This window comes from Moschus berezovskii, chromosome 6 (assembly GCF_049115385.1).
Source record: "Moschus berezovskii isolate FMDL1 chromosome 6, NW_MosBer_1.0, whole genome shotgun sequence".
Lineage (NCBI taxonomy): Eukaryota > Metazoa > Chordata > Mammalia > Artiodactyla > Moschidae > Moschus > Moschus berezovskii.
The window spans coordinates 74,794,714-74,808,011 of NC_142465.1; the positions used below are offsets into that span (position 1 = coordinate 74,794,714).

The window sequence follows — 13,298 nt, forward strand, 5'->3', positions numbered from 1 at the left end:
TACTGCTGAAGCCTGGCTTGGAGAATTTTGAGTATGATTATACAGTGGAAGCGAGAAATAGATTTAAGGGACTAGATCTGATTGATAGAGTGCCTGATGAACTCTGGACGGAGGTTCGTGACATTGTACAGGAGACAGGGACCAAGACCATCCCCATGGAAAAGAAATGCAAAAGAGCGAAATGGCTGTCTGAGGAGGCCTTAGAAATAGCTGTGAAAAGAAGAGAGGCGAAGAGCAAAGGAGAAAAGGAAAGATAAAAGCATCTGAATGCAGAGTTCCAAAGAATAGCAAGGAGAGATAAGAAAGACTTCCTCAGTGATCAATGCAAAGAAATAGAGGAAAACAACAGAATAGGAAAAACAAGAGATCTCTTCAAGAAAATTAGAGATTCCAAGGAAACATTTCATGCAAAGATGGGCTCGATAAAGGACAGAAATGGTATGGACCTAATAGAAGCAGAAGATATTAAGAAGAGGTGGCAGGAATACACAGAAGAACTGTACAAAAAAGATCTACATGACCAAGATAATCACGATAACGTGATCACTGACCTAGAGCCAGACATCTTGGAGTGTGAAGTCAAGTGGGCCTTAGAAAGCATCACTACAAACAAAGCTAGTGGAGGTGATGGAATTCCAGTGGAGCTATTTCAAGTCTTGAAAGATGATGCTGTGAAAGTGCTGCACTCAATATGCCAGCAGATTTGGAAAACTCAGCAGTGGCCACAGGACTGGAAAAGGTCAGTCTTCATTCCAATCCCAAAGAAAGGCAATGCCAAAGAATGCTCAAACTACCACACAATTGCACTCATCTCACACGCTAGTAAAGTCATGCTCAAAAAAACCACTTGTACCTTTCAAAAATTTCCTACAGTCCAGTGGTTTGGATTTCACTCTCCAGTACAGTGGATGTGGGAGCTTCCCTGGTTGGGGAGCTATGACCCTGATTGCCATGCAGCCTGAGAACAAAAACATAAAACAGAAGCAGTATTGTAACAAATTCTATAAAGACTTTAAACATAGTCCACATAAAAAAAAAATCTTATAAAACAAGATACAAAACATTAAAAAAATTCAAAAAGTATGGCATGATCCACAGCGAAACGTCTCTGTTCTACTCTTCTTCCCCATAAGGGTGACTGTAGCAACCCGGGTTTAGGGCCAGCAGGCTGTCACCCACCTCACACCCACTCATCTGTGCCACTCGTCTCTGCCTCCATCTTCACACTGACCCCCACTCTATGTCTCGCTGTCTCTTGTAAAGACACTTGTCATTGGATTTAGGGCCCACCCAGTTAATCCAAGGTTTCATCCCAAGATCCTTAATTTAATCACATCTCTAAAAACCCTTTTATCAAATAAGGTCAACTTAATGGGTTCCAGTGGACTTATTTTGGGGGAAACAACCCTTCATCCTACTGCAAAGAGTATACATGCCGGATCAATTCCTAAAGGGCTCAATTCCTAGTTCAAAGCCTTATGTGACTTAAACTTTTCTATTTGGTAGTTGATGTTTTTCTCATTGATTTTTAAGAGCATTTTCTTTTTTAGGGATATTGACCATTTATCTGTAATAAAAGTTGCAAATATTTTCTCCTTTTGTTCTTTTATTTTTGCCATACAGAAAACATATCTGCGTGGTTGAATTTATCAGCTCTTGTTTTTATGGCTTCTGGATTTCGTATCATTGTTTTAGACCTCTTCCCCACTCCAATTACAATACAATTTTCCCATGGCTTATCTCACAAAACTTATGGTTTAATTTTGTACCTTTGAACTTTTACTCAGTTTGTAATTCATCCTTGCGTAAGATGTAAAGCATGCCTTTCCCCAGCAGTTCTTCTTACCCCAATGCATATGTTAATTACTCTATCTTTTCTTCACAGATTTAAGGTGCCTCCTCTTTTATGTAGTAAATGTTATACATACTAGTGCTATTTCTAGCTTTCCTAGCCTATACCATTTATACTGCTGTATATTCATGTTCTATGCTTCCCAGGCGGCGCTAGTGGTAAAGAACCCAGCTGCCAATGCAGGAGACAAAAGAAATGTGGGTTCAATTTCTGGGTTGAGAAGATTCCCCTGGAGGAGGGCATGGCAACCCACTCCAGTATTCTTACCTGGAGAATCCCGTGGACAGAGGAGCCTGGCGGGCTATAGTCTATGGGGTCACAAAGAGTTGGACACGACTGAAGCAACTTAGTATACACCCACGCATATTCATGTTTCAGGGTCACGCCGTCTTTAAGCTCTGTGCTTTTAAATATATTTGAATATTTGATAGGCTAGCTCCTCATACTTACTTTTTTGTGTAGAATTTTCTTCTTATTGTCAACACAGTGGCATGGTGGTTTTAAGTGTTCGTGTGTGCATGTACATACATATTGAATATATATACATATTTAAAACTTGTCAGCTAGAAATGCATACTCTGTTTTTAGGGGTGAAATGATACAACATCTTGAATTTGCTTAAACCCCTCTAGAAAAGAAACAGTAGAATGTTATAAATCAAACTGGCAAAATGTCTGTAATTATTGATGCTGGGTCATGGGTATTTGGAGGTTTAAAGTTTTTCATAATAAAAGTGTTAAAAGCAAAACTTAACAGAAAGGAGAGTGCCCACTGAAATAGAGAACACGGGAAAAGAACCAGGTCTGATGGGGAAATAATGAATTCTGTTTGAACGTGTTTAATTTGATGAATCTTTGAGGGCTTTGAAATGGCAGTGTCCTTGTGCAGTTGGTCTGGAGTTCTGAAGTCATCTGCTCTGAAGATATGAAAGTGAGTGCAGACGGTGACTGAAGATGCAGGCATGGAGAAACTATCCGGGGAAGGAATACAGCATGATAAGAGAAGGCTAAGGGCTAGACTTGGAAGAACTGGAAGACGTAACGGCTAAATAGAGGGGACTAAGCTTTGTGACCGGAGAAGGCAATGGCAGCCCACTCCAGTACTCTTGCCTGGAAAATCCCAGGGACGGGGGAGCCTTTGGGCTGCCGTCTATGGGGTCGCACAGAGTCGGACACGACTGAAGCGACTTAGCAGCAGCAGCAGCAGCAGCAAGCTTTGTGACTGAGGAGAAGACGGAGGAGTCACAGATACCAAGGGGAGCAAAGGTTTCTGAAAGGAGGACGGGCTCACGGAACTGAATGCTGTCAGATGTCAAACAACACGAATCAGAGTGAATCCATGGGGTTTGTGTCATGGATGGAGGTTGCTGCCTGGGTGGGAGCTGTGGGTAGGTGGAGGGGGCAGGAGTGAGGTGAGGAGTGAATGGGAGGTGAAGAAGAAGAGACAGAGGCTAAACAACTGAAGCAGCATGTCTGAGAAGTGGAAGAAAGAGGGTAATAGCTTGAGGAGACAGAGGGATGAAAGAAGAGGGATTTGTGTTTTTAAGATGAGATTCTTGAACACATTAAAACATCAAGAGGGATGATGGAGAGAGAGGAAAATGTGAATAATCAAGAGAAGGGGCAGTCAGAAATGGAAGGTTCCTGAGAAGGCAGGCGGGGAAGAGATGGGGCTGGCTCCTTGATTCCATCAGGAAGGCTGACTTCTTTGGGGATTTGTTTTCCCTGAGAAGTAGGAGGTGACGCCACCTGCTGGTGGAGAGTGGGGGGGTGTTGGGGGGTTGGAAGTGTGAGGGGCACCGAGAAGGTTGGAGTAAGTCACAGAAAAGGGAAGAGTGGGCGAGCCGAGAAACCCAGGACTTTCCAGCTTGGGGGAAGAATCAGAGGGAGACTGAATGAGGGCAGGTAGGTGGTGTTGGTGGAAGGCAAGGATGGTGTGGGTGGTCAGCACAGGCAGAAGTCCTTGTGGCCGGCATGGCGAAGGAAGACCCCACAGAGGACACTGATCCCAGGGTGAAGAGTGGATTCTTTTGATGGCAAGAGCCTGAAAATGGTGCTCAGTGTCTCCTCAACTGCAAATTCTCATCTCATATTGCAACCAACTGCCCCCTCAACCCTTCACCCCTCTTACCCCCGTCCCACCTCCTGCCCCTAAACAGTCCTTGACTTTCCAAATAGGACATGGTTTCAAGGTCTGTGTCAGGATTGTTTTTGTCAGTTTAAAAATGCATGGTTGCTTCCCAGTTCCTGCCAAGAGGAAGCATCTGAGCAAGCCCAAGCCCCAGCTGGGTGTGCAGGCGTGGCGGCAAGTGGCAGACGGGGTTCCTGCCCTGCTGAGGGGCTTGGACAGGCCTGGGCAGCCCGAAGAGGAGATTGCAAATTGCAAATGGTGCTCTCAGGCCCACGACCCACTCTCATCACCCCTCCCACAAGCCTCTTCCAAACTGTGAAGGATGGAGTCTTACTCGCAGAGAGTCCGGGATGCCGCCAAGCCTTACAGTGGGTTTTCCCCACACCTGTCTACGTGTGTCTCCTCATCCACCAGTGTGAGCACCACCACATGCTCTTTCTGCGCCCTTCTCAGACCCACTAGCTCCCACTCCTGCTCCGTCCCTGAGGTTGCTGCTTTCAGTGACTCCTAATGGTTGCAGTCAAAACACCATCAGAGATCATAAGACTCTGTAGGGCCCTGCAGGGAGGACTGTGGCCCTGTTACTGTAGGGAACACATGAGGCCCTTTGTTGCTATTGTTGAGTTGCTAAGTTGTGTCTGACTCTTTTGCAGCCTCCATGGATGGATCCTCTGTCCATGGAATTTCCCAGGCAAGAATGCTGGAGTGGGTTGTCATTTCCTTCTGCAGGAAATCTTCCCTACCCAGGGATCGAACCCACATCTCCTGAATTGGCAGGTGGATTCTTTAACCACTGAGCCACCTGGGAAGCCCACGAGGCGCTTACCATGTGTCATTTCTCTTTCTAGCTTAACTCAGGTGATCCGGAAGTTTGCTAAGCAGCTGGATGAGTGGCTAAAAGTGGCTCTCCATGACCTCCCAGAAAATTTGCGAAACATCAAGTTTGAATGTAAGTACTAAGTTTGGAAGCAGAGGGGAAGGGAGGGTAACATTTTAATACCAACTATTTGACACGGGTTGTTAATAAAATAACAATAAGAGCTAACAATTTACTGGTGCCTACAAAGCACTGAGTACTATGCTTAGCACTTTCCATGCATTAATTTAGTTAATCCTTACAAAATGTTTATTACGGGTGGCACACCTCTCCTTTACAGAAAATGAAAGAGGTTCAGAGACGTAGTCAGTGGCAGAGGCAGGTCTGTCTGTCTGACGTCCACGTTTCTGCTGTCACCGCCACACTTTTTATTCTCGTTAATCCTCACTCGCTCGCTGATGTAGAAACAATATGCCTTTTCTGCTGATGAGGCTCAGAGAGGCAAAGAAAGTTCCCCAAAGCTACACAGCCATACAGCTGGTAATTAGGGGCCAGAAGTTGAACTCACATCTTTCTGACCCTAAAACTGAGATTTCCCCAAAGCTCCTGCCCACAAAATGGGGCTAACAGAAGACTAAAAACAGCTCCGGGGCTCCACATATTTAATTCTCTGCCTAAGGGGAAAGCAAAATGAATATTTCTCACAGGGTATTGGGACTGTGGATCTTTTCTCTGACAAACATCACCACTCAGTCCCCTAGCATTCATTTTGCCTGAGAAAACTGGGCCTGTTTCTCTGGCTCAGTGTGTCCATACTTGTGGAAAATCTCACGTGCCATTAAGTAAAGATGAAATGATTTTAAGCAAAACAAAATTTTGAGGTATATGTTTCTTAGAGCCCCATTTGAATACAGCTTGCCATTCTTGCCCGAAATAAGTGCCAGCAAGAAAAATGAAGGAGATCAAATTACCCTCTCTCCACAGGCAAAGGGGGCCTTTCAGTCTCCCTTTGAGGCCGCCTGCCGTGCCCATCACCTATTGATAAAGCCCGCTTTATTTCACGGCTCTCAGTTCTTTTCTTTTCACGAGCACTAAATTCCACATCACAAAGTTAAAGAAAAAGTAATTAAGGAGAAGGATTAACGATTGATCGCCCTGGAAAATTAGAAGTTCATCTGTCCCCCCACCCCACCCACCTACCCCTCATTCCTCCACCCCACGCCCTATTTTTCCAACCAAGCTGGCTCTGAGCACAAATTGGAATAATCCCAGAGAGATTTCTGATTGTTTCTTGACCAGTTCAGAAATTAATGAGAAGAATGCCCCGTGCCCATTTTAATCACTCTGGCAAAACAAACCTGTTGAAAGTCTGAAGCCAGGAGGTTTGCTGCACCTGCCACCTGTGGGTGCCTGGAAACACCCGCTCTCCCCAGGGAGCCTTGGGGGTGCACTTGGAGAACTTCCAAGGAGTAGAGACATACACCTCTCCAAAGGACTCTATAAGGACAACAATCTCGGACTGGCACGTGGCTTGTCTGCTTCAAAATCTACAGATATAAGATCACCCCACTTCAAAGCATCAGCCTGTTATGTTAGCAGAGGACCCAGTCATCAGAACACACCAATAGGGCATGGAGACCATTGGTTGAAAACAACAGATTGTGAATACAAAGCCATATGCAAGGTGCTGCCCAGGGGTCCATCCTAGAAGCAACCCTGCTCAATCAAGGTTTCCTAGTAGATACACTACTTTTTGAAGGGCCTTCTTCAAAGCTTCCACTCGATTCCTGCAATTATTTATGGGGAGAAGAGATTGAACTTGCAATTAGCGAAATGAAAGACAAGTAAATAATTGCTTTTACTCACGGTTGATTGACGCCACAATTTCTCACACCTGCCAGTGTGGAGTGCAGGCAACTTTGAAATATGTACCCCAAATATCAGCATCTTAGGAAATAGTTGTGCAAAGAGAACAAAAGAGCAGATGCAGGGTTTCATCAGTGGGGAATAGAAAATAGCGTTGGACCATGAGACAAAGTTAGGCAAATAAGGAAGCTACTTTTGAAAATCGCCCCCGGAAAATCCCAGGTCAGACCATAAAGCTTGCAAGTATTTCATACTCACTCTTTTCTTCTTGCAGTGTCAAGAAGATTTTCCCAAATCCTGAGACGGCAAACATCACTAAATCACCTTTGCCAGGTAGCTGTCCTGTATTATACGTTCTAACTACTGCTAAGTCATTGCAACTGAGGGGCAAATCCACGGGAAACTCTGGAGAGGCTCCATCAGAATGTGGCTGTTTAACAGTACACTCTCATGGGACTTCTCTGGCGGTCCAGTGATTAAGACTACCCCCCAATGCAGGGGGTCCAGGTTCTATCTCTGGTTTGGGAGCTAGGGTCTCACATCCCTTGTGACAAAATAACCAAAAGAGAAAACAGAGGCAATATTGTAACATTCAATAGAGACTTTAAAAATGGTTCCACATCAAAAAAGTCTTTTAAAAAACACTAGTACACTCTCACTGTTATCTTGAATTACTACAGATAAAGAATTGAAATGTTAACCAATCACTAAGTTGTTTCAGCTAACATAGAAAATAATTTCTGATGTCATTTGTCCATTAACCCTTCAGATTCTCTAGGTCCACAAGTTTGTGTTTTGCTTGAGGATGTCGGGGTTTCTCAGCCACTGTTGTCTTTTGGGGCTGGGTGATTCTTTATTGTGGGGAGTTGTTTCGTGTATTGTAGATGTTTAGTAGCATGCCTGGCCTCTATTTACTCGATGCCAGTAAGGCTGCCCACCCCCAAGTACCACTTCAATTGCGATAGTCAAGAATGCCTTCACCACTGCCACATGTAACCTAGGGGGGTGCAGAATCACCCCAATTTTGTTTTGCCCCAGATTTCTGTTCTTTTTAGCACAGAAGTGATATGTACTTACTACAAAAAAATAAATAAAACTAATAAAGGTATATATAGTAAAAATTAGAAGATTCCACTCTAGTTCTGTAATTCTAACTGAAGGCGTAAATCTTTGCATTTCTGTTCATTTTGCACCTCAAGGAAGCAGATCTAAATCTGTTGAGGCAGCCCACTAACATTCATTAAAATATGAATGACCTTAAAGCATAGGGGACAAACTGGTGGCTCCAGGTCAAATCTGGCCCTCAGAGGTGTGACGTTATTTTTGTTCGACTGGCATAGGTTCAAAAATATTTTTTCATTTAGTCACTAACAGTGGAAACTAGGTGATAACAACTAAACACCCACATTTTCTATAGAAAACTTTTAAGAGCTGCCACCCCAGAACTAATTTCCCCAGGGTAGCAAGCAGCTGGATGGGCTGAGCTTCTTCTTCATCATCCCCACTTTCTCTTATGCTTGGCTCACCCTGCTCATGAGTGTCACCTGTCTGCCTTGTTTACCTGTTTGGGTCTGTAACCTCTCCCTTACACTGTTGGTTTCAGATTGGTGCTGGTTACTCAAGGTCGAAGTGGTGATGGGGGTCTCTAGTTGGAGTGGCCTGAAGGAAGGCTCCAGGCCAGGAACCAGAAAGTATAAAAGTACCTCCCAACACACACACACACCTCACTGTTCCAGCCCTGCCCCTGGAATAAAATGGCACAAAGGGTGATTGGGAGACCAGAGGGAGACCCTCCACACTCATGCTGTCACAGAGGCCACCCCGGGGCACCGTTCTGGGATAGGGTAGAGCCTCACAGATGGATGGGATTCAGGAAATAAGATGAATATTAACAAAATAAACACTGCCAGGGTTAGTTTTCAAATCCTACCTCTCTCCATCGAAAGGTTTTAGGATGGACTCGACATAAGCCTGAGGGTTCTATTAGTATCACTAAACACGTAACATCTACCCATAAAGATCAAAAGTTTCTTGTTAAATGTTTTCTCCTAAATTTATATTGCATAGATGTATATCTTTTTAAACACAAACAATAATAATTTTATAATAACAAAATCAGCAATTTGATTGAAGCAAACATTTCCAGCCGTTAAGGATGGTAAATTCTAGCTCATGGAAAGTCATATTCATCATGGGTATTGGGTCTTGGGAATTGTCATTTTTGTCTTTATAGCTTACATATTTATTAAATAGAAAATATTTTAATGTGTGTATAAAATTAATTGATTTGAGATATTCTTTAAAAAAGGAAAAAAAGAAACATTGTCATATTTCTGAGGGTGACTGTCTTTCGGTTCTTTTCCCCTGCTTGGAAGAGCCAATCTTAGGGTTACATCAGGGAAATAGATATGGTTTTAGGACATAGAACTAGACACTTAGGAAGTGTGGAAAGGCGTGACCCTTTAATGTACCAGGTAATAAAAGCACCCACTAGCATGCCCACAACAGCCTGCATGCTCATGTGCACACACAGACACACGCTCTCCACTTTCCACACAGACAGTACGTAAGTTAATCAGCAATTGCTACCTTTCCCGTCTTCACTGGACAGCCACCAGACACATTCCTGGACCAGCCAAAGGATCAGGATTAGTGAGGGGGATGAAACATCACGTAACATCTCAGCTAATATCCCGGCGAGCTTTCCTGACATACACAAAGCAAGTCAGACTAAACAACATCTGACCAAATCCCCACCCCACTGCCTCCCAGATACTTAAAACCAAGAGCCAAATATTCAGGCCTTTCTGGATATACTAAGTGGGCAACTTGGCATTCATAGCTCATCCATTCATCCCACAAAATCCTTTGAGTGCCTACTGTGTGTACCAGATACTTATGCTTATATGCCAGACACTTGGCCTCAGTAGGAAAATAAAACACCAAAATAATGAAAAGTGATAAGTGTTATGAAGGAAAGTGAGTGGAAATAGAGGATAACTGGGCATTTTAGATCCTATTCAGATAATGTGGCTAGAGAAGGCCTCTGCATGGGTGCTGCACTTCACTTGGAGCATACGTGATGGCTGGGAGGCCAGGGCAGGGTGAGAGAAGAACATTCCAGCAGCAGGAGCAGTCAGTGCAAAGTCCCCTGAGGTGTCAGTGCCCTCCCAACAAAGAGAACCGACCTGCAGGACAGAAGGCCCATTTACTTTGTTCTTACTCCCCGAATTGTGCCCCTTGCAAACATTACCCCAAGGAATATCCAACAATGGCCCTCCTAAAGAGATGCATACTATTATATCTATTTTAGAGGTCAGGAAACTGAAATTAAACTCCTTGCCTGCCTCTGATCAATCAGCTGGTCAGCAGCAAGGTCAGGATTTGAACTCAGTATGTTTGAATCCTGAATCTGAAATTTCCATATTCAGTTGTTCTCATTATCATTAGAAATCAACTCAACTCACCTTTCATATATTCATATATTCTGGCTGCCTGTGTCCTGCAAAGCGTTCTACACTGATATGAGAAAGATTTTACCTGTGCTCGGACAGTCTACGTATAGAAGGGGCTGTCAGTATTTACATCTGATTGGCAATTCACAAGCATTAGGAGACTTAAAAGGTCCACGTGTCTTTGAAATCTTGTTTTATTAAAGACAATTTTGAAAACATGCAAGGAAAGGAAATGATTCTGGAAATGTTTTTCTTTGCTTTTATCAGTATTGTTCCAACTTGCTAGCTCTAGCTGTTGTTCCAGCTCTCAAATTTAAATTCTATGAGGATTGCTGGGGAAGCCACACATTAAACACACACACACTCACATTCACACTTCCATTAACAAACCACTGAGCTGTAAGGTATAGGTTTCCTTTTCTTCTATCTCAGTTATTCATCTTTGTTTTAGTCATTGTAGTCACATAAAAACTGAAACAAAAAGGTAGACCATAAACTGCTTCAGAATGTATTTAGATGAAAAATACACCTTGTAACATTTCTGAAGTTGAAATCTATCATAGTCCCAAGGGTAGTGGGACCTTTCCAAAATCTGAGCCTGTCAATTCTCAGGTGCTAGAGACATGGATTGTTAAACACAGAGCTCTCACACAACAAGCTCCCATCAGGAGGCTGATAGATCTCTGGGCCTCATCCCACTGTTCCACCGGGTCAAGACCAAAGCCGGGGTGGGAGGGTGCGGGGGAGAAGGGGTGAGGAATAGCAGGTTTGCTCTGGCCTAGGCCACTGTGGGATAGTTTCTTATAAACAGAGACATGAGGAGAGAGCCACAGAAAACAGTATACAGATCTTCCAAGTAACAGACTCATCTTCTGAGTTTTCTTGAATTTCAAAGCACTTTGCGAAGCCCCATGAGCAGACTCATTAAAAAGAACTGAAAGGAAGTGAAGGGAAGGGTTTGAACCTAACACCCATGAGCTAATGAGTTGATTGGATTGGATTTCCAGGCATCTCGAACAGTGATCCACAGTGCAGACATCACGTTCCAAATGCTGGAAGACTGGAGGAATGTGGACCTCAACAGCATTACCAAGCAAACACTTTACACTATGGAGGACACTCGTGATGAGCACCGGAAGCTCATCATCCAGTGTAAGATGCTCCACCAGGGCGTGTGTCTTTCTATTTGTTCAAAAAGAAAGAGTATGTTGGTAAACAAAGTGGCACTCCCACCCTGCCCTCCTCCCTGGGATCCCATCCCTCCTGTTGTTCCTGTTAAAGGGGTCGGCCCAGGTGGAGCAGCCAGCTGATTTACATGGACATGGGTCCACCTTGCTGGGGAAAATGGGCTCTGGGATGTCGGGCAGGACACAATGTCAGGCAGACACAGGGCCCTCGGTGCCAGCTGCCATTCCCTGGGTGGCATCAACAAATGAGGAACAAAACTTGCCAACTCTCTTGGTGTACGTCAGCCTGCAGGCAACTAGATGTGTGCCTGCTTTTCCATGGAGAGTCACAGGAGTCAGCCCACCTATTGGCAGGTGAACCTGTCAATCACAGTAGATATCTAAGAAGAAAGTGGATGGTGACTTACTTCTGTGAACTTGTGACCCCTGTGGACAGAGATTGGGAGACTATTGCTCCAGATATTATCCTGATATGGTCGGGTTGCTGTTCTTGGCAGCAGAGGACACAGGAGGACTACAGAATACCACCATCCTTAACACATCTGTGCTTTTCCTCAACAGCCCATCACAGCCTCTGCCTGGGGAAGCCCCTAGACCAGAGTCTGTTGACTTCTTCCTTCCTTCGTTCAGCTGGCCCTTCTCATGCCGTGGGGGTTAGGGGGCTGGGGGAAGCGAGCATGAGGACAGGGGGTGAGTCTGCATTAGCTCTCAGGCAGCTTGGTGCTGAGGTCATCCTGGAGGAAGGGGATATGGCAGCTGCTACATCTTCTGAGAGGAGGAAGACCCAAGACCCTCATAGCGACATCATTTGGGAAGCTGCAGAGTGGGGTGCCCCTGAGAAGAGGGACCAGCTCTCCTGAGAGCCCCCAGCCCCTTCGGTTTCCACTGTACCCCCTCAACACTATTGTCTTGCAGGAAGACTTTCTGCCTCCAACCTAAGTAGGTCATGTTTATAAACAGAGTTCTCAAAGTTGCTCCTATTAGAGACCTCTTTTCAAAAGCAAATGGAGCAGCTGAAACATTGGGCCACGTCCCTCAAGTTTCTTTCCTGGTGACCTCAGAGCTCCTCTCAGGCTCATATTTCTTCCTCTGCAACAGTCTCCAGCCTACTTTCCCCTGTTGAGAATGTTAGAGATTGTCACTAAAATCATAATTCTGCTGATAGACTGCCTAGTTTATGCCAGGTCCTGTGTCATGAGAGAAGACTCACTTATCACCCCCATATTACATATGAGCAAACTGAGCCTCCCTGAGCCAGTGAACCTTGCCCAAGGTAGTAGAGCTGAACCTGGAATCCAGGTCTAGTTTTCCTGTCCCTACCATGCACTAGTGCATGCCAGAACAGACAAAAATAATGAGATGTGGGCAAGCTTCAGATGTTCCAGGACCATTCCAAGTTTTTACAGTCATGCTCCCTGTCCTGTTTTTCCTTCTGGAAGGCAATGGAGAGCATGACTGTGAGCACCCTAACAGTGCTAGCTGTTGGTCATGCCCCCAGGGCCTCACACAGGGCCAGGTGTGGAGGAGGGGCCCAGCAAAGGTTGTGGAGGACCAAACAGAGGGGTGAAAGCCCAGAATGATCCAGCTTCCTGGTTTTGCTCACCATTTCTAGCAGCATTGGACTCAGCTCTCTTCTCCTCTTGCCAGCTTTTGTGGGGGAAGAAACTGTGACCCAGACTCACAAGGAAACATACAATCACCACTGCTTGTTTTGGGGCCAGGTGCTGAGCCTCTGCTGGTCACTACTGCCTCTCCTGAAAAGAAACAGTTGGGCCTTTCTCTTCTTGTTTTCTTCCCTGGAGGAGGGCATAGCAACCCACTCTAGGATTCTTGCCTGGAGAATCCCATGGACTGTAGCCTGGCGGGCTACAGTCCGTAGGGTCGCACAGAGTCAGACATGACTGAAGTGACTTAGCACGCATGCACGCTTCTTGTTTTTTTAGGCTAAGGGCAGAATGTTGCCCTTTGAATCTTTGTATTCTTCTAGAGGA

At 44.9% G+C, this 13,298-nt stretch overlaps 1 protein-coding gene across 1 annotated transcript in view; it reads left to right on the forward strand.

Annotated features, from left to right (window-relative positions):
- The window catches only part of RFX4 (regulatory factor X4), a 165,081-nt gene that overhangs the window by 103,590 nt on the left and 48,193 nt on the right, over positions 1-13,298 (forward strand). The window contains exons 9-11 of the mRNA XM_088837166.1: positions 4,831-4,931; positions 6,940-6,998; positions 11,128-11,272. Coding sequence (XP_088693292.1) covers positions 4,831-4,931; positions 6,940-6,998; positions 11,128-11,272 — 305 coding nt within the window. The remainder of the gene's footprint in view (positions 1-4,830; positions 4,932-6,939; positions 6,999-11,127; positions 11,273-13,298) is intronic.